Genomic DNA, 20,486 nt, shown 5'->3' with positions numbered 1-20,486 from the left:
ACACCAGCTGTCACTAAACGTCCAAAAGGTCTTAACAAAAATAACCCAAGACAAGACCCAGGTGTCACATACTGCATGTTTAATTAAAATAAGACAGGTTTGTTCATGTTCCCTTTGATGGAGGTCTAAGACAACAAAAATGACATCACAATAAAGCGGTCACCACACGTTAGAGCACAGACAAGATGGATGTACAGGGAATTACATTTGTGCATATTAAAATATGTTGGGATTTTTAAAATATTTCTACGTCCCGATGATCACACTGGTTAGGTTTGCCTCTACAAGCATATCTTGTTTATACTTTGCATGTAATAACATTAATCCTTACAGCGAGAGCAGCTGTCAACCTAATGTAAAGGAGTAAAAAAGAAAATATTTCTATCAGATCCAAATGTATGAGGTCAGAAATGCTCAGGGAAAGTATATACAAAGTATCGTTGGTTAGACTGATAGTGTTCCATTATCACCTGGCGTAGCAATACTCTTTCAAAACCTTGTAAATGTGAAAAACATCGATCATTTCTCAGAATAAAATATACTCTTGTTGTCAGTTTCTCTGTGAATGCATATACAGACCGTGTGTGAGAGGGTTCAGCTCTAGTTTAGGAACTCTGTCGGTGGGTTCGATGACGTGGGGAAACATTGGAGATGGGATCTGCTCTGGTGTCTCGCAACAGACAACTAAAGTGCACGCTGCATCACCCACCAACTCAATGGCTTGTCATAGTCGTGAAAATGTACAATGATCCAACAGGTGTGACCCCCCCTCCTCCCAGAACACCTGCGGGGTTTACAGCACAATGTGTGACATTTGATTCACCTGTATACAAAGTATACATACATCATCACATTTCTTTAAACAAAGTGCTCTTCAAAACAAACAGGAAAACAAGAACAGAAAAACCTTTTCAGACTTAAAGTTGAAACTTCAAACACTGTGGTGCTTAAATAAAGGCCAAAGGTCATTGAACTCAAGATACTGAGTGTCTTCTCTAAAGCTCGTGGTGGAATAAAGTCAATTATTCTTTATATGAGGAAGCATGTATAAAGCGTATATGTTTATTCTGCAGTAGCTCTGAAATTTGGCACATGTTTGTGCTTCTCTTGGCGCGCTCACAGCCAGTTTAGCCGCTGTGAGCGCACCTGTCCATATACCGATCCATATTTGTCTAAACTACAGGTAGGCAAGGACAATGAAACATTGATTATATTATCAAGAACACAAACTTCAGGAGTAGTTTAACTCAATTTACAATTTACAGTGCAGGTTGGGATGCTGGTTTATTTTGCTGCTGTTTTTTTAATTTTATTTTATACTTGTTTTAAAGTCAGCACAGCTGCCATCAATCCAGCCAGGTTTTCCATCCTACCAGGTAGGCACCAGCTGCTGGCTGGGATCTCAGTAGGCTCTGGGATGCAGCTGGTAACAGGTAACGCCTGGTGTCTACCTGGTAGGATGGAAAACCCGGCGGTCTTTGTAGGACTGGGTTGATAATTACCGACCCAGCACATTTTGGTTTGCCAAATAATGTAAATTCACTTTTTATGGAAAAGAATTTAAGCAATTACACAGTGCTCACTGAGGTCCACATTTAAAGAAAATTACTTTGAAAAGGGTTCTTCTGGCAACTAATTAACGTAGTTTGACTTTTACAGGACCCTCTTGGTTCTAAGACTTTATCATTAATGTAAATTATTATGAACCCTGATTAATAAATAAACTCAACACACAAGGTTGTCAAAGTTTAGAGGGACAAAACCTCTATATGAGATAAGATCTGTAGATAGTATAAGACACATGATTGCATTGTTTTAGGTATTTGTCATTTTCATTTTCAGACCATCACTAGATCTTTTTATGTCTGAAAGATAAGATCTCATTTACTATCTTCATTATCTTCCAAACGACAACTGTCAGCTTAGTGTCGAACCTAACTTCACCTCTGCCATGTTGCCCTAATGTTTTGAGGGTGATGTTTCATTATTGCACATCAGGGTTTTTGGAAATCAATGCAGGCCATGTGGTGAAATAAAAAAAAACCCGACAATCCACAACAGGTCTTGTTTTACACTAACTGAAATGTAATTTGTTTTGGAGCTGAGTTGCATGGTAACGTTGTGATCTGTCCCCCTGTCATGCTACATTAGGGGACTGTGGGAACACTCTTACAGCCACACATCCACTGACTAGCTAGTTTTTCAGGCCATAAAATTCCTAGACAAAGATATCGACATCGAGATGAAAACAGATACACAAAGACGTTTGTCTGCTCGGTTTTGGGCTTCTTTGTATACAGGATAAAAAAAACAAAAAACCTAAAGCAGCTCTACCCACTGCTGTTTGTTATGGTCACATGTCACCCAGTTGTTGTTTTTTAAACATATATCCTCTGGTAACCATGCACGTATGTACAAAATACATTTTTTTAAGCTAAAATGTTTCAGCCACAGTTATAATTGTTAAGCATCGAAAAGGAACGTTAACCGAAAGCTTTATTTTGCAAATTAATTTATACATAATTATTTATACATAACACTGTGCTGCAGCCGGCAAGTCCAACAGCATCGCTTGATGCAGTGAAATAAAGCTGATCTCCTCCACCCCCAAACGCACTGGTCAAACAGGAACAACAGCAGGCGATGCTTCCTGTGACCTCTGCTTGACATTGACTCTGATCACTGTGTGAATGGCTCAATAATTCAGGCCTAAAGCTGCTGCGGACAGCCGCTGTCAACAAATAAGTTTAAATAAGAATTATTCATGCATAAAGTCAACACTGTCCCTGGCCGTGACAGCCTGTTGAGATTGCAACAATAACTTAGAGATTAGTCCGGTTTATCGATACATAAACTCTGGAATATCCTTACTTCGTTTTAGCTCGGCTGTTAGTATTGTTTAACGCACATAGCCATTAACGTTAAGCGCTATTATCATAGCTAGTCAGTAGCAAACCGCACAGTCTTAAGCATTTTCAAGCATTATCATTTGGTTTAACATTACCATATGTAAGTGGTCTACAAAAGTAAGCCTGAACCACAGCTCAACTTATAAGTGAATCCTTTATAAATGAAAAAGAAAATTATTGCAGCATTAGAGGAAAATATGACATTAGTTACAACCGAAAACTGCCAAATACTTGTAGTAAAAAGCACTGCGATGAAAATCGGACACTAAAGGAGGATAATTGACTTTGCAGGTTTCTGCATTAATATTAAAATTTTGGGGTGCGTAAATTGATCCCAATCGATGGTTTTCTTTCTGACATGCACGCGCTGTCCGTTATTAAAGTGCCACCAGAGTTGTGCAGATTGACTCTATCAACTCAACTTGTTTACATAAGATCCATATTTACAGAATGAAATGCCTAAAAGGAAGCTGTACTTTGAGTGAGAGGTGAAAGGTCATTGAGCATCTAAAAGTCCGGTTCACTTCATCCTAGCATACTTTACTGGAGTCGGGAAACTATGAATATCAACACACGAATACACATAAAAGGGTTATTTAAAACAGCGGAGAAATACTGAATGAATACTAACTTCTTTTTTTTTAACATTTATGGTTTTATCAACCTATGAAATTTGTTTTTAGCTTTAAAATGTCCAGAACAAGTTGTTTTCCTGCCTGGTTCTCTGTCCTTGTTACAAGACATAAAAACAAAATTGTGTGGTTATTGTTTTTTCTAATCTAATGCAAAATATTGATTTCTTACATGTTATTTCTTAAACTTGAATGGAGCTTGGTTTGTATGTGAAAATTGGCTCCAAAGATGGATTGTGTTCAACCTTCCAAATCATCACGAACCACAGAGGCCAACGCATTCACATCTAGGGGATATTATGCATTCTATCCTATTTCCTATCTCCTATCTTCTCATGAAATTTACTTTTCTGTTAAGTGTGACTAAAAGTATTTTGTTTTTTCTTATTTAGACCGATTTCCTCATTCGCTCGCTCCTTCATCCTTCATCCATCTAGATCCACCCAAGTGAAACTAGATGACGTCTGACTCTACCACGCACTGCTCGGTGTATTCCTTCACCAGCTCCACACCCAAGATGTGGCGGCAGAACTCGGCCATGGGCTTCCACAGTGGTGGATCCAGGAACATCTGGCACATCACGTGACCCTTCAGGGAGGCGGTGTGGCCCTGTAGGTGGCCCAGAAACTGCTGCTGGACAAGGGCCAGGTCTTTCCCGAACATATCGATGTTTAGATAATACCTGGATGAAAAAAAGGGGCAAAAAAATGTATTCTCGTATTTTTATAGCTAGTGCCATTATAGCTTATGCCATTAATTTAGACCTCCAGTACCAATATGACGTCCAACTAAATGATTAAACAAAGATCTATCAGTTACTAGCCATCTCCTTATACACTGATTTTTTTTTAATTTTTTTTTAAACAATTTTAATTGATTTAAGAAACCAATCATCTAAAAATAAATGAATCAGAAATGTTTGAAATAAATAAATAATCTACCACTCATCCCCAATGGGCACCCTGAAAGGGTGGGTGCAGAGGCTAGCCACAGTAGGGTTGGCCAGGTCGTCCACCATCCAGTCGATATCCTTCTTCAGCAGGATTGCCATGTTGCTGGGCAATGGTTTGAATGGCTGCCAGTCTTGTATGATAGTGGAGTTTGGAAGGACCCCCTGCATCAGGTCGGTAGTCAGATAAAGCCGGTGGATAGCTGTGTGGTCCAAACGAACTGGAGGGGTGTTGGGGAGAGAGGACTGGATGTCTCCATCCAGGTTGGACAAACAGACCTTGAGGTCTTCGGCTCTAAAGCGAACCAGAAGAATGCCCTGTAAAGATGAAAAAAAACTTTTAAATTAACAAGAATTATTACCCTTTATGCTGCCAAAGATCCCAAATAAGTTTTACTGTACATTTGCACGATTTTACTGTAGATAGTGATATTTATTCACTAGACTTTTCATTTTACATGTTTATTGCATATTTGCATTATTTTTATATATAATTTCAATAAAACGTCTTCATTCAGAGACCAAAAAATTCATTTTGATGTTTTTTTAGGGTGCATATGGCAGAACTTGAAGCAATGGTTAAATTTCATGTCCAAAAGCTCCAATAATACTGAGAGTTTATTTATTTGAAAAAGCATTAGATGTTGTATTTTGAGTAAGTTGTATTTTACAGCCATTTCCCTCTGGCTTGGCCCTGCTCACATTCAGTTGGTTGTAGTACGGTTGTAGTCGAGACTTCTGCTGAAGGTGATCAGTAGCGTCTGCCTGGATGGAATCACTGCTAGTGTCATTTTCTGTCAAAATGTCGGGAAAATATGAGGGTGAAAATTTACTAATTACTCGCCATTATGTATGGATGGACCCAATAGTCATGAAGCAATCTTTCTGGGTTACAAGGCTTTAAGTTGTAATGAATTACTAAATAAAAATACAGGTGTATTTTAGTGAATCTAGAACATTTTGGAACATTTTCCCTCTCCCTGATTCACCACATTATCATGGTGAAGGGGCATGGACGCCTAGAAGTTATGTTGTTGGGGGCTTGATGCTCCTGTTATGGTCTCCCGAGGTGGCAGTTCAGAGTGTTCCAAAGCCCCAGATAAAGAACATTACACCAAGGCAGTTCACACTGCCCGGATTGATCTCACCCATTCTGGAGCCAGGCATGGGGTAGGGGCTCACAGTGGTGGGCAGGGCTTTGCCCATGGGACCCGGGCGGGTGCAGCCTGAACGAGCCAATCTTCTCATTGTCTCAACACTTGCAGAAGGGTTCAAAATGGACCACTGCCATTTCTAGCAGTCATGGGCGGAGGCCCGGATTACCCAATACTCAGACTTTGACCCTGGCCATGGAGACATGGAATGTGACCTTGCTGGGGGTGAAAGAGCCTGACCTAGTATTGTGTGGGGTGGAGTATTAACGGCTAGAAATAGTGGGGCTCACCTCCACACACAGTCTGGGCTCTGGAACTCAACTCCTTCTGCAGTGAGAGGCAGCAAGCTGGTTTGGGCTTGCCTATAGCTCCCCAGCTTAGCTGCTCTGTGTTGGAGTTTTCTCCGGTAAATGATAGGGTCACCTCCTTGCACGTTTAGGTCATGGATAGATCTCTCACTCGGCTTACGAGCTGAACCGCAGTGCAGACAACTCAGCCTTCTTAGAGGAGTAATGAAAGGTTGTCCGACTGGGGACTCCATCATTCTACTGGGAGGCTTTAATGCATAGATGAGCAGCAACAGTATTACCAGGAAGGGTATGATTGGGAGGGATGGCCTCCTCAATCTAAACCTGAGTGGTGCGTTTTTTGATGGAGCTCTAATCTAATCACAGTTTATCCATTTGAGCACGTAGCACCAGGACCCCTAGGCAGAAGGTCAATGATCTATTTTGCAATTGCATGATCTGACCTTGGGTCATACTGTATGTCTCAGATATTCAGGTGAAGAGATGACTGAGCTTGAAATTGATCACCACTTGGAGGTAAGATGGATCCACTGACAAGAGAGGAAACTGGAAAGACCTAGCAGACCCAAACATATTGTATGGGTCTGTTGTGGAGGTCTGGGTGGAACGGCAGAGGTTTGACCACTGTCCGAGTGGACCCCGTTCTCAACTTGATGCAGCTGTTCGAAGCTGTGGCTTTAAGGTTTCCAGGGCCACTCATGGTGGCAATACTTTGAGGATCTCAATCCTACTGACAACAATTCTACAGAGGAAGCAGACTGAGGACTTAAGAGTTTGATTCATTCATCACTTAGGCTGAGTCACTGAGGTAGTTCAGAAGTTCCTCAGTACATTAAGTCTCTGAATGTTGTGGGACTGTCTTGGCTGGAACGCCTTTGCAGCATTGCCTCTGGGTTGGCAGAAAAAGGGGACCACAAGGTGTGTTCTATTGGCTGATCACACTCCCCCCTCCATGGGAAAGTCTATTCCAGGGTACTGGAGAGGAGAATTTGACCGATAATTAAACCTTGAATTCAGGAGGAACAATGACTGACAAGAGCAACTGACTGTTGCTAACATCATGGTTGTGGAAGACTGGACCGGCTGTACTGTATTCCCTCCACAGGGTGCTCGAGTGTTCATGGGAGTCTGCCCAACCAGTCCATGTGTGTTTTGTGGACTTGGAGAATGCTTTTTTCCATGTCCTTCATGGCTTTCAGTGGGAGGTGCTTTGGGTGTAACAGGTCAGAGGCCCTCTGTTAAGGGCTGAATGGCCCCTGTACAACTGTAGCAGGAGTTTGGTCCACATTGACAGCAGTAAGTCAGCTGGCCTGGGAACACCTTTGAAATACCTCCCCCATGAGCTGGAGGAAGTCTGGATGCCATCATAACCCAGTCCCAGGGGAATTTGGATGAATAGATGGATGAATAGAACATTTTGTCACCATTGTTTTTGGTACCTGCTTGGTTATGATGCGATACTTTTGGAAGTCCTTGGGGCCGAGCTGATCATCACGGGTCAGGCGGGTTACTTTGACATTTGGATACTTGGATTTGACCAGCTCAGAGCAGAAGCGAAGGAGGACCCCTGCTACTCCCTTGCCCCGTTCCTGAGGGGCCACGCGAAGACCCTCCACCAGCATGGTCTCTCCATTGTCGATCACACACACCGACTCCAGAGCAATCTGAAGAGATAATGCAGCACATTACAGAATGAACAAATTTGCTGTTTACCGGTGTCAACGTTGCAGTTGGCCAATGGCAAGCACTGCAACTATTAAATATGTCCATCACCTTCTAAATATAGCTTATAAAGTTAATGAGTTTTACAAAACAAGTCACGCACCACTTTCGCTTGTTTACGGGCCAGTATGACGGTGCGGTTGGCCTCCTTCAGCCAGCTGCTGTATCTTGTGGGCAGGTAGTCCAGACCCCCGTAAATATCCTGGCTCATGGCCATGATGTCATCAAAATCTTCCTCAGACGCCAAGGTGAACTGAAGACCTGTCTGAGACAGGGATTCTGGAAGCTGGGGCATAGTCAGGCTGGTATCAATCTTCATCTTCAAAAAACTGATGAGATATAAAGTAGAGGAGAGCTTATTGGAGATTGATCATATTAGTGTTTAGGCTTGAGAGAGCAGAGAAATCATTATGAACCTGTCCAAAATGACAAAATATGAATAATTTCATCCTTCTGAGAGATGAACATGTGCTGAGTGAGGAATATTTGACAAGTGGAATGTTTCCAGTGCTGCAGAACTATAGATTAAAAGGGAGAGAATCAATAATCAAATTTGGTTAGGGACAGACAGGAGGCGTATCAATACCACAGGATTGTGATTGAAGGCATAAGGGTGTTTAGATGCTGGTTGTTTCCACACCTACCTTCTGATTATGCAGTTTGGTCGAACCAGCATAGCAAGTTTGAAAGGCTCCACGGTCAGAATCAGGAAACCAGACACAGTCTAGACCAAAGTGGTCCCGAAGGAACCAAAAATGAGGCACAGTGGCACAAAGGGAGGAAGAAATTTTTAATTGCAATCTGGGACAGTGAAATCATAAAAACTCAAGAAAAAGAAAAAAATCAAAGACATACATTTACTTGACTTGTTTCTTGAGAGAGTTGAAAGAGAGATGATCTAACAGTGAGGCAGAACAACACTCGAAAGATGGGAAGCTACAGCAGCTAGCTTGACTGGCTCCACATAATCCCTGCAACCCTATTTTAGGGCAGCTGCCCAACAGGTACCCCAGGTCAAAATGGCAGAGTGAAAACCAAATGAAAAGCATTACTCTATATGTTCAAAAAAAAGTGCTGTGGGGATACACAACTGGCATTAAACCAGCATATAATGAAAAAATTAAGAGAAATATGTATACATTGGATGGTGTGGATGATTGATTTTCTTCTCTTTTTTTTCAAGGTGGACCGGAAGTGGAAAAAACAAGAATCTTCCCATATGTACAATGTTATTTTTTTTACATACACAAATTCACTGTTGACTTCAACTGTACTAAACAATGAGTTTGGGGAACTAACTCGTGATCACAATTTAAGGTCTTCCTTGGACCACCGGGTTGAACGACACTCCGAAAAAGCTGTATTTTATGTTGTTCTGGCCTCATCATTACCTCCATTTACATGTTTTTTGTACTTTTAAAGACATAATTGGAATGCAAAAAGAAAACTGTGGTCCTGAAACCTCTAAGTTGAAATGCGGGAAGTTCTCTTTGTGCTTTTTATGTTTCGCATCACCTGTGAAGACCTCAAATCTGTTTCCTGGTAGCAAAACCAAAACATGCTCACTCTTTCGAAGATGAATGTCATGGATCTCGATGCATTAACACATGGTACACACAAAGTGATCATAAAATAAGACAAGCTGGCAACAAAAAGACAAAAAAAAAAATGAGCACAATTCAAAATCAGTTATAGTGAAGTAAAATATAGACATTTAGTTACAAACAACAATAACAAATTATGAGACATATTCAACTAGGATGAAATATACTTTTCTAACAACCTTATTTCAAACCAATTCTTTTACTTTTATTTTTGACAATATATCTGGAAAAGACCAGTTTGCAGATTTTGATAAAATAGAGTGATGAGCTTATTAGAGAAATTTAAGAGGTTGCGGTCAAACCTAGTTTGGGCACATCACGACTAAAAGAACTTCTCCTTCCTCAACTGCCATATATGGTTTTTACTAGATTTATTTTCAGCTTCTATGGATGAATGAGCAAGTGTGTCATTCATTGTTTACATGTTCAGGAGGTCAGCAAAAAGAAAGGGGGGAAGGCAATATCTTGTACTGTCTGACCTCCCAGATGAAAGAAATATATAAAATAAACAAAGAGAAAAGTGAGGGGAGACTCAAAGAGAAAAGCAATACCTCATCTATGTCGTTATTTGCACTACATTCCAGGTCATTACTGCTCATGTCTCATTCTCACGTGGTAATAACATCTCTATGTTAATATACAAACGTAGCCGAGCAGAATCTTATCCACACAGGTAACCAACTCCTCTTGTTCTTCTTACGTGTGGTCTTTTCAGACATTCCCAGCAGGTAAATATCTTAGTAATTGAAGAACACACTGTGTTCTTCCCTGCTTCTCGCTGCTTTACCAGGAGTCTGCCACAAGAGGCCACTATCAAGATACTGAAGCCTTGGAGTTCGAACTCTCATTGGACACAAATTGCATATTGTTCCAAAGTTCCATCACAGGAATGCACACTTCTACTATTTTTTCCTTTTTTTCCCTCATTTTACCACTTCCTGGTGGATCGGAGAAGTGTTCATATTAGGCTAGTTTGGCCAAAGTGAATTCTTGACTATCCTTATTTGTGCAGTGAACAATGTCTCAATTTCAGTACATTTTATACCTGGATATTCATGTAGCGTACTGCTACCTGCTTCCTGTCAATCCTGAATATATATAAATTGTGCCAGGTGTAAGGGGATATCCACAAACATAAGAACGTAAACCAAAGACAAAGAAGTTATTGTGGCTGTGATAGCTCAGTCTGTTGGGAACTGGGCTGAGAAGAGGTAGGTTCTCCGCCCCAGAACAGACAAAACATGGTTCTGGTAGTAGGGGGAGGTGCCAGAATAATCCTTAGAGCACTGCCGAGGTACCATTGAGCAAGGTACTGCACCCTCAATTGCTCACATGGGGCCCCGCGATGAACTGGCGACTCATTCAGGAGTACGCTCTACCTTTGCCCATATTTGCACACCTCCCTGTGACCCCGAAAGGGATAAAGCACTTAAGAAGACAAAGAAATGATTTGGGCTGGTAAAGCGGATGTGTAGGAAAAGAAGAGTCTCCCATCACTCCCATCCATATGATGAATCCATATCAAAGATCAGCCAGAAGAACAAGTGGGCAACATACTGGAAATCACATCACATTTCTTCTGGAAGGACCAGCAGTGCCGCAGCAATGACTCCCTAACCAAAGATAAGCTTGCCTAAACTAGCCCAAAAGTGTTTGACGTGGTCTCAGCGATAATCACAAATTGGTTGTTCCAGCGCTTACTGAGAACTAGGTGCAAGATCTCCAGAGCCTTTTGAAGAATCCCAGCAGATATGTCAATGAAATATACAGGGAAGACGACAACATTCCATTGCCATGGACACTGGACCTGACGTTACTACCATAGAAAGGCTTTGTTCAGTCGCTGGCGAGATGTTGCCACAACATTCCGAAAGCGTTGCCTCAATAATGAGGCTATCTGCTGGGAAAGAGAAGCCAAGACGACGTGAGTAATGACCGCTAAAGAGAACCTTTCTAATAAAAATCAAATCTGCATCATGCAAAGAAAGAAAAGTGGCACTTGTGGTCATACCAACAATCCAGTTTGTGGACTGGGATTACTGGTGCAGTCTCTGGGAGGGTTTTATTTCCTTAGCTGATGGCTTTAGGACATTCACATTTATAGAATGTAAGTTCAAGAAAATGACAAGTAAAATTATCATTTTGAATAGTTTCAAGATCATTGGACTAAAAAAATTATGAAAAAAAGGATCAGTTCCACTCATACATTCTTCCTCTGATGTCACTATCTTAATAGAAAAACATGGAACGGGATTTAGATCTTCTACAATCGGTCTACAAACCAATGTGGTTTGTTTTTACTTGATACCTTTAAATCTTTAAAACATTTGGCTGATAATTCTTCATTAAAAAGAAACTTTCAGGAAGGTATTTAATGAAAAGTGGAATGAAATAAATAAAGGGTGGCACACCACTATTATGGTGGGGGAGTGGGGCTATTGTGAATCTCCCCCCCCGTCAATTTGCATCAAACAGATGACACTTTATTTTACTGCCAGCCACCGTAACAACAACACAGAGGAGAGCTGTTTAGAAGTGTAAAACTGCAACACAAAGCTATTCCGTGGCATCCACTGAAAGACTGCTGGAATTCAAGACTTGACGCTAAATTCCAGAAACTTATCAACTGTTAAAGGGACTTTTTCCCCAAGTTAGGAGAGAAGATAAGATAAGCTATTTGACAAATTATGTATACAAAAAATAACTAACTAATTAAAAAGTAATAAACAATGGTGTTATTTTATAGTATTGTATAGTTGTATGTACATAGTGGTGTGCTGATTAGGGGAGTTATGTGTGTTGTAGATGTTTGTCATCCAAAGGACATTAAATCTGCCTTTGGAAGGTGCTGAAATGTTCATATATTTATGTGCATTTTTATTGTTATAGGATAGGGTACATTCTACTCCACAAAGGTTTGAAAAAGGAAAATGGTCAAATAAGGTATATTTGCAACAGTATTCATTTATATTTGTTTCTGCACATCCTTTTGTTATCACATTAGTGGATCTGAGCTTATTTGTAGAGATAGAACTAAAATATGTTCGTTTAGAGTATTTGAGTTGCAGGGATTCTGTAATTAAAAGAGCAGCCGACACATCCACATTGGTAATCTTCCATCATGGTTTGATGCTCTTTGCCATGAGGTGTCTAGCTTGGATGCGTACCAGCGCTGGTTTGTTTTTGTCATTCTGCCCCTGTGCTCTCTCTCTCTCTCTCGCTCTCTCAATCACACACACACACAGGCACACACTGATTCATTCTCCTATTCACTCTTTCATGCTTTTGCTTCCTTCCTCTCTCAGGCTGGCAGCACACTCCAAACAAAATGGAATTTGGCGCATTTCAAAAGCCTGCTGCTCAGCCACCGAATACCAGTGTACTCAGTGAAGACTGGGCCCTGGTTATTAACTGAGTCCCATCAACCCATACTGGCAAGCTGTGGAAAATAACAATGACTTCCATTGGAAAATAAACCAGACAGATGACCTTAGGTGGAACAGACTGTGCACAGGAAGCCTCAGGTAAAGTCTGAATGTCTACTTTCAAAATTTCTGTAGGTGTTGCCAGACATAGGTTTTGTAGACATATAATGTGCACGAGCCTACTCCAGTACCCTAAAACTCCCATACTACTGTAAGCAGACATACCCAAAATGACCAAAAAGGTAATACTGAACTATTTTCCAAGGAAAGTCTCAGAATTTAGGACTTTAAATGTCTCTACTGACAAATTCCATTGATTTGGAGTAACCTGTCAGCTCTGCTCCTGCCACACATCTACACAGGATAGATAGGCCCACCATAGTATAAAATAACAGATTTCTTGCACACCTGAATATACAAAACCAAAGGAACACACCATGTCTTCAGTGGATTATCCTGTTGGGTCAAGTGATGAGAACATGGACAGCAAAGTCATTCATGTCTCCAGGGTAGATCCTTGGCTCCACTGCTTCATGCCAGAAGGTCCCGTATGGATGCAAACACATATGCATACTGCCCTGTAGTGCGTTAGCAGGATCCATGTCATTTTCCCCTCGCTGCCACGCCTATACATAAAACAAACCATTGACACACAGGCACCAGAAAATGATTAGTTGGTAAATCTGTCAGTCAACTAGTCTGTACTTGATGCCAAGAAAACAAAAGACAGTTTTGTGAAAATTCTTATTTCATGTTTCTTAAACAAAAACAAAAACATTATCAGTAATTTAAAAGACCAGCAAAAATACAAAGAGAAAATTTATCATGAGCTATTTGTTTTCCCATCCAAAAATAACAATGTTTTCAGCTGTTTTGGCTTCAATGATTATGAGTAACAGAAAATATAAATTAAATGCAGTGATAGATAGATAGATAGATAGATAGATAGATAGATAGATAGATAGATAGATAGATAGATAGATAGATAGATAGATAGATAGATAGATAGATAGATAGATAGATAGATAGATAAATAGATAGATAGATAGATAGATAGGACTGTTGTCCCAGTTCTATCGTGGTTCTATTGTGGTCCCTTTTCAGTGGTCACAACAGGTGCTACAGGAAAAGTGAGTCTCCATTTGATTTCACCCAAAGACATGTGACTCCAAGGTCAATCCAAGGTCATCAATGTGTCCCAGAAGGCTTGTAAAGGAGGGAAAAACTGAATGTAGGACTGGAGAAATCCTTGATGGCGCTCTGATTCAGTTTGCAAAAGAATTACGACTCCACAAAGATGAAGGCCCGGAAAAAAACATGTGAAGATGACAAGATGAATATCGCTGAGTGGTTTAATAAATCTCCAGACCTCAGTCCAAAGGGAACAAAAAAAATGTGTCTTGTAAGTGATGTTCTTTCATTCAAACTGACAACCTCAGTGGTTTTGTAAAGTAGCACTAAGATCAACAGGCCTGAATGAGCCCACCTCTTGTGACCATAGGAGCTACTAATACTAATACAGATGGGAATATTTATACCCTATATATTTCAGTTAAAATTACTTTATAGAAATGTATTTTTATTATTTTCTATTTACTTAGCTTTGAAAAACATTGTGCAAAAGGGTATTAGGCTCTGACCATAGCTCCACAGTAACCTCACCCCTCCCCACTTTTGACCTTTGACCTGCAGCTGATCCAAGCTGGATGTTTTGCTATGTGCATTTTTGAGTAATGTGTTCACAGCTTTCTTATTTTCTCGAATATTTGACGTTTTATTTTGGAAATGTAATCTATCCTCTTATATCACATACCTTTACCATCCGCCCTGGTGTGCCTGATTATCTAGTTGATTCCCTGATTGTTTTCACCTGCACCCTAAATGTTTAAAGTCTGTCCTCTGCCAGTCTTGTCTGGCATGAGCCAATATTCAGGGTATCAGAGGGAGAGAATTTAAGTGAATTTACAGTTAACTGACAATAACTTGGTTGTATAGTTTGTTTATTTATTTATTTTTCAGCAGGAGGAGTTTCAACCCCATCTCATCCCAGGTCAATCATCTGACAGGGCAGTTCTTTCCTGCACCGGTGCCCATGCCCGTTCTAGATCTGGCTTCATCTGCATTATTCTCTGGGGATTTGGGGGACAGATGAACCCTTGTGTTACAGTGTGACCTACATTTTATGCACAGTCTAATAAAGCGCAAATCCAGGTTCCCTGATGTACAATTTAAAGTGACGTTTGTCATGTCGCATTAAATAGGGAGAGCTGCAGTGTGGGTTATGGTGAAGTAGTCCCGGGTAGTGACGGTAGTGTCAGGACTTAGAAAAGTATGAGGTTGCACTCAAATATTTGACCACACAGCCAGTGCAAGGGAAGCATTCTGGAAGTTATTGAAATTGAGAAAGCGGTGCCAACAGGTGGTTGATTACACCATAGGGTTTTGCAAATTCAGAGTTGGGACTGATCAAAAGAATTAGGAGTATGTAAGAGAGGCAAAAAGTCTGAACTCATGCCAGACTAGATGGTCACTGTTTCAGCTGGTTCAGTTTCATGCTGCTCTACATGCCTGGCTGTCACCATGCCCTGTCAGTTCAATCCTGAACCACCAAGGTACCTGAAACAATTCTACCTCCCAGTTGACTGACAGGACCAATGTCTTGGCAGATTGAAAGGGACAGTCAGCAGGCAACAGCAGTGAGATCAGGGCCTAGTGAGTGCCTAAGCAACAAGCTGTTCAAGCCTAAGTGGCTGGGCTCATATGTCACTGCTTCCATGTCATCCAGGGGTAAAAAGACACGCTTTTCTCTGGATAAGGCTGTCCAGGGATACATGTCAACTTGCTCTGTTTGTGCCTCAAACAAGATGTCACATTAAGCCCAATTATGGATTGCTTCAGCCTTTGTGAGACCATGTTCTTTGTGAAAGGACTACTGGCCTTGAGAGATATCATCACAGTGCTGGCAATGGTCAACATTTTTCTAGGACGGCACATTTCATAGCTCTGCCTGTTACCTTCAGCTAAACAGACCTCTGAAATCATGTTGCACGAGGTTCATGGACCACAATTTGTTTCTGGATTCTGGAAGAACTGAACACCTGCATTCATTGTCTGTCTGATATTTCAGAACCAGACCTCCTGGAGTGACCATTTGACCTCACTGGAGTTTGCTTACAAGACGATCCCCACCACAGTCACGGACATGTCCCCATTCCACTGTGCTCATTGGTATCAGCTGCCGCGGTTCCAGGAAAACGATGGAGACAAGGGACTTCCGTTGACTCTATTCCATGGTGAGATGCTGCCACCAGACCTCGGCCAGGCCTCGGAGTGTCTTCCTCCTAGGCCTGGTACAGATGAAGGTGGCAGCTTGACGTGTTACACTCCCATTCGGGTCTGGCTGTCAACCAGTGATCTTCCTCTTCATGTGCACTCTCAAAAACTGGCTCCAAGGTTTGTGGATCCTTTCCCCATAGCCAAGATAATAAACCCTGCATCGGTCAAACGCCTCAGGTCTCTCAAGGTACATTCCAATTTTCACATTATTAGACTCAACCTTGCTAAGAACAGCCCATTGGTTCCACCATCCAAGCTGGCTCCTCCACCCCGGATGATCGAAGCTGGCCAAGCATACACGGTCAAAAGATTGCTGGCAGCAGCGATCAGAGGTTGTGGTGGGCAATACCTGGTTGAACGGGAGGTCTTGAATGGGAGGTCATGAATAACGTACAAGGAGAGACGGTGGATTTCAATGAGCTGTATTTTTAACAGTTCTTTCAGACATTCATATGTCTCAAAGTCAAGCTTTTGGACCAAGGAGTCAGTAAAGTGGGCGGGTACGGTTTATGTCTTGTTCTATTTGTTACTCATTTCTACAAGCTTCTTATTCTGTGCAACATTTCCTCTTTTTTTGTAAATCTAGTCTCTCATCTCATTTTAGACACCTTTTCCTTCCTTGTTCTGATGTGTTTCCCATCCTTTTCACCAGCACTTTAGTGATTCAGTGGTTGGCATCTACCTTCTCCTGTGCCAGTTTGTCTTGTCATGTGCCAGCTTCATGGCATAGAACAAACAATCCAGCATTCAGGTTATCACAGGAAGAAAATTTTAGAAGAATTGGATTTTCAATTAAGTTAGATGGTCCGTTTACTCTTATAGTTCATTGTTTGTTTTATTTTTTGTTGTAATCTGTTACTTTAAAGATTTGAACAAACTGTCAAAGCCTCCAGGTCCTATATTGCGAGTCTGATACCTCAGACCAGTGTTGTCATACTACCATGCGCAACAGAAGACTTTTGTTGCCGTGTCTGTTCCAGTGGTGCTTCTGGATTCCGTGCTAATGTGGCCCACATACTCTCCACTGAAAGAAACGCTGATCCAGTCTCCTCCCTTCTTCTGTTTCCTTGCTTCCTCTTCAGAGCATAAATTTAAAGTATATTACATAAACGCCACCAGAGGTTCTCGAAACTCTTCATTTCTCCTCCTGGAATAATTCTTTTCCATGTGTAATTATCCCTCTTCATCCTTGAGGGTTTGTGGTCTACCTACTCACACGCCATCTATCGACTATTCTTTAGATTTATGAGCTGCTGAGTTCAAAATGTGTTTGTTTGCTTGTTGTAAACCTGAATAAAGCTAAAATGCAAGAGCATGTTTTGAACGACTTCCTACCATCCCCCCCTCCTCCTGCTCTCTTAAATCCATCCTTCCCTTCTGTTCTCCCTTTTATCCTCCCCCATCCTCCCCTCTGCACTGCAGCATCTATACACCTATTAATCTCCGAGGTCCCTTAAGCGTGACGTGTGTGTAAGGGGGAGAGAGGGAGAGAGAAAGTCATTAAACAGTCTTTGAAAAGTCTCGTGAACATTAAAAACAGATTTATAGACATTTTTGCAGTAAAAGCACCGGCATAAATTTGCATCAGGTGCATACTTCAGATGGCATCTTTTGTCTAACCCCCCCCCCCCATGCAGTGGAAGTTATCTAATGCCAACTGAGATCCAGCGTGATGGCACACATTGCATAATGCACTCCGTGTGATGTGAACCATGTTCCTTCACCTGCGTGCACAGACATGCTTGTTATTCAGCATATACACAGGGACAAAGACAGAGACAGAAACTGGACTCAGGGTAAATCTGTTGACAGAAGTGGAAAGAATGGGATGTCCATGTGTGCTTTGCTGTTTTTTCTCTCCGTTCCATGATTAATACAATAATGCCACCACGCTTTCAATCCCAAATACCAAACTGTCAGAAAACATCACATCACATCCAAACCACTTCTTCACTTTCTCTCTCTCTCTCTCTCTGCCTGTCTCTCTCTCTCGTCATGACAAAAGCTCACATGACAACGGAGCCACCAGGCCAAACACCGGAACCATGTGTGAGCAGCGTGAGCACGATGATGGTTACAGCAATGAGGAGGAGGAGGAGGAGGAGGAGGACGGCTGTCACTTTGAATGTTAACCACAACAATGTCATTCGCTATTTAGCCACAGAGCACTTTAAATATTTATAGGATAAAATGCTATAAAGCTAATTATCAGAGAGTCAGACAGCTGTCAGGGAACCAATATTCTACAAGTGGTTTAATAAAACTGTGGTCTTATGTGGCCTCACTGTAGTGGTTATTTATTCCAAAAGGGTCTTCAAAGTGTGTGTCAATCAACTGATGAATGAATGTTCCCCCAAACAATATCTGAAATTTTTGACAATGCATGCTTCATCATACTTTATGCTTTCCCCACATTTCCCCAAATCTCATCTCACACGTCAGAGATGTCTCATGTTTTACAGATCCGATCTACTCGGTTCCACTCATGCTTTGAATAGTTTACTAAAAGTAAACCACTCACGGTAGCTCACATTCACAGGAGTGTGCTACCAGATACCAGAATAAGGGCCTTGTATCTCCTAATCATCCCTCAGTTCCCTGAAAGTGCTACATTTCGTTTATTTCCATATTAAAGCTGTGTAACGATCATTTCAGCCTGACTGAGTCATAGATTTTCCATTTTGATTTATCTAGGATAGCAGTGCATCATATCAATAGAGGTACAAGATGACCTTGTTTCCTACCTAGTGCTGCAGTCCTCAGTCACACACGCACGCACGCACGCACGCACGCACACACACACACACACACACACACACACACACACATACACAGATGCCACTTTCCAGATTCCTTTAAACAAAGAATGCTATACAGTCATCGGGAATGGAAATGCAGCATCAGGAAAAATGCACCATATTAAAGTCATGCCATGTAGAAGCAACAGAGATACGTTTTTAACGTCTTTTTATCACCCGACATTTTTCATCGTAAGAAAAAGTGAAAATGAAAGAAAGTTTTTTGTTTTGTGTTTTATACAGACATTTACTTTCTGATGTAGTAAGTAATAGAATTAATAGACAGGTATTTGTGTTTACAATTTGAATATTTAATGTAGGTTTGAGTAGGTTGTGTAAAACAAATGATTTTATCATATTTTTATATGATGATGAAGTACTGTTTTGTTATTTAATGAAATAAATGGCCCCTTTGAAGGATTACAATGAGACACCTTCAAGACTTTACAGATTTAATCATAGTATTTGCTTAGTTCTACTTTTGTTTTGGCATGCTTAACGTTTTAACCATTACCCTGTAATTTCATGACTTGGTACTGGCCCTGTTGTAGATTTGGCTTACTTAAAATATTCCTGACAGAGTTAATCACAGGAGGTCTGATAGAGTTAATCACAACAACAGAACATGGTAGAACCCCAAAATGAAGTTTCAACACCTGTAATAACTGTTTGTGCAAAAATATAAAAAGTCTATAGGCACAAAACCCATTTACAGGACTGTTCAACGTAAAAATACCATCTGAAAAGAGGAGTCCGTTAAAAATAGTGTGCGGGTTATTATTTTCTTTAGAGCTGCATCATATAGGTAAAGGCCCAGCAGAATTTCACAAGCATATATAAACCACCTCTGCTATACTATAAACCACCTAATATTGTTGGGGTTTGGCGGGTTGATGTTTTAGTGTATTGACACAGCTTCATACATTTCTGATAGATTGATTGATTGATTGGTTGTGATGCTTTCGTCACCGCTGGTATCGAGGAGGTAACGGAGTAACGGAGCCCCAGAAATGGAATAAAAGGGTCATTCATCTGTCCTTCTGACAAGCTTTTATAAAACCTTGCAAAACCATTTTGCTCCTTAAATTTAAAACCCTGTCAAAAAAATGTAGGCCTACGTCACAAAGGACCTGCGGCCCTGTGAGCACGATGCGCGCTCCGCGGCCGTACAGAACGACAACCAATCGGACAGCGAGGAGCCGGCGTTATGTCGACGGCCTCCAGAGCGCCTTCTCTGCGCTTCTTACCGCGGATGATGACCGGTGTCCTTCAGGTCGCTGCTCGAGGAGGGCCGCTGAGACGGTACCGCTGGTGGTGACGAAAGAAACACGGACACCGCTCCGGAGTGAGAGGAGGATGAGGATGAGGATGATGATGATGATGGTGACCGGACCACAAGCCCCGCCCCTACAGCTGCTCTATACATCAAGCGTCCGTCATTGGTGCGGGGAAACGTCACCACAGCACCCCCGCCCCCATCCTTCTTCTCTTTCTCTCTCCCGTGCGTGCGTGCGCGCATGTATCTCTATTTCTCTTCGCAGCATCCTTTTACGCACGTTTCGGGCCGTCACACTTTTCGTCATTTTGTGAAATTACATGTTAGAAGTTGGGTTTTTTTTGCTCCTAATTTAATGAGATATTTCACTGAA

General features: G+C 41.4%; 1 protein-coding gene across 3 annotated transcripts; it reads right to left on the bottom strand.

Annotated features, from left to right (window-relative positions):
* Positions 1-58: 58 nt before the first annotated feature.
* nat16 (N-acetyltransferase 16) lies at positions 59-20,278 on the bottom strand. Of its 3 annotated transcripts, XM_029840664.1 has the most exons (7): positions 20,085-20,221; positions 13,140-13,329; positions 8,319-8,398; positions 7,778-8,003; positions 7,392-7,616; positions 4,483-4,808; positions 59-4,223 (listed from the first exon to the last, which is right to left on the bottom strand). In XM_029840664.1, exons 2-7 carry the CDS (start codon positions 13,140-13,142, stop codon positions 3,995-3,997), a joined length of 1,089 nt encoding a protein of 362 aa, XP_029696524.1. In that variant the 5' UTR covers positions 13,143-13,329; positions 20,085-20,221; the 3' UTR covers positions 59-3,994. The 3 variants fall into 3 exon arrangements, with proteins under 3 accessions (XP_029696524.1, XP_029696525.1, XP_003966831.2); XM_029840665.1 differs by lacking the exon at positions 8,319-8,398; XM_003966782.2 differs by lacking the exons at positions 8,319-8,398; positions 13,140-13,329 and having other exon boundaries at positions 20,085-20,278.
* Between the last annotated feature and the right edge of the window lie 208 nt (positions 20,279-20,486).

The sequence above is a fragment of the Takifugu rubripes genome, chromosome 8 (assembly GCF_901000725.2).
Source record: "Takifugu rubripes chromosome 8, fTakRub1.2, whole genome shotgun sequence".
Classification (NCBI taxonomy): Eukaryota; Metazoa; Chordata; class Actinopteri; order Tetraodontiformes; family Tetraodontidae; genus Takifugu; species Takifugu rubripes.
Note: the sequence above shows the minus strand (reverse complement) of the source record. Positions and strands in the feature narration are given on the sequence as shown.

What these genes read in the sequence shown, in the direction of transcription:
- nat16 (XM_003966782.2), bottom strand. Translation starts at nt 20,263, where the DNA reads ATGTATAGAGCAGCTGTAGGGGCGGGGCTTGTGGTCCGGTCACCATCA. An exon ending in GACACCGGTCATCATCCGCG is followed by an intron (nt 8,004 to 20,084) that starts GTAAGAAGCGCA and finishes ATATCTCATCAG; the next exon opens with TTTTTTGAAGATGAAGATTG. An exon ending in ATCGCATCATAACCAAGCAG is followed by an intron (nt 4,809 to 7,391) that starts GTACCAAAAACA and finishes TCATCTTTACAG; the next exon opens with GGCATTCTTCTGGTTCGCTT.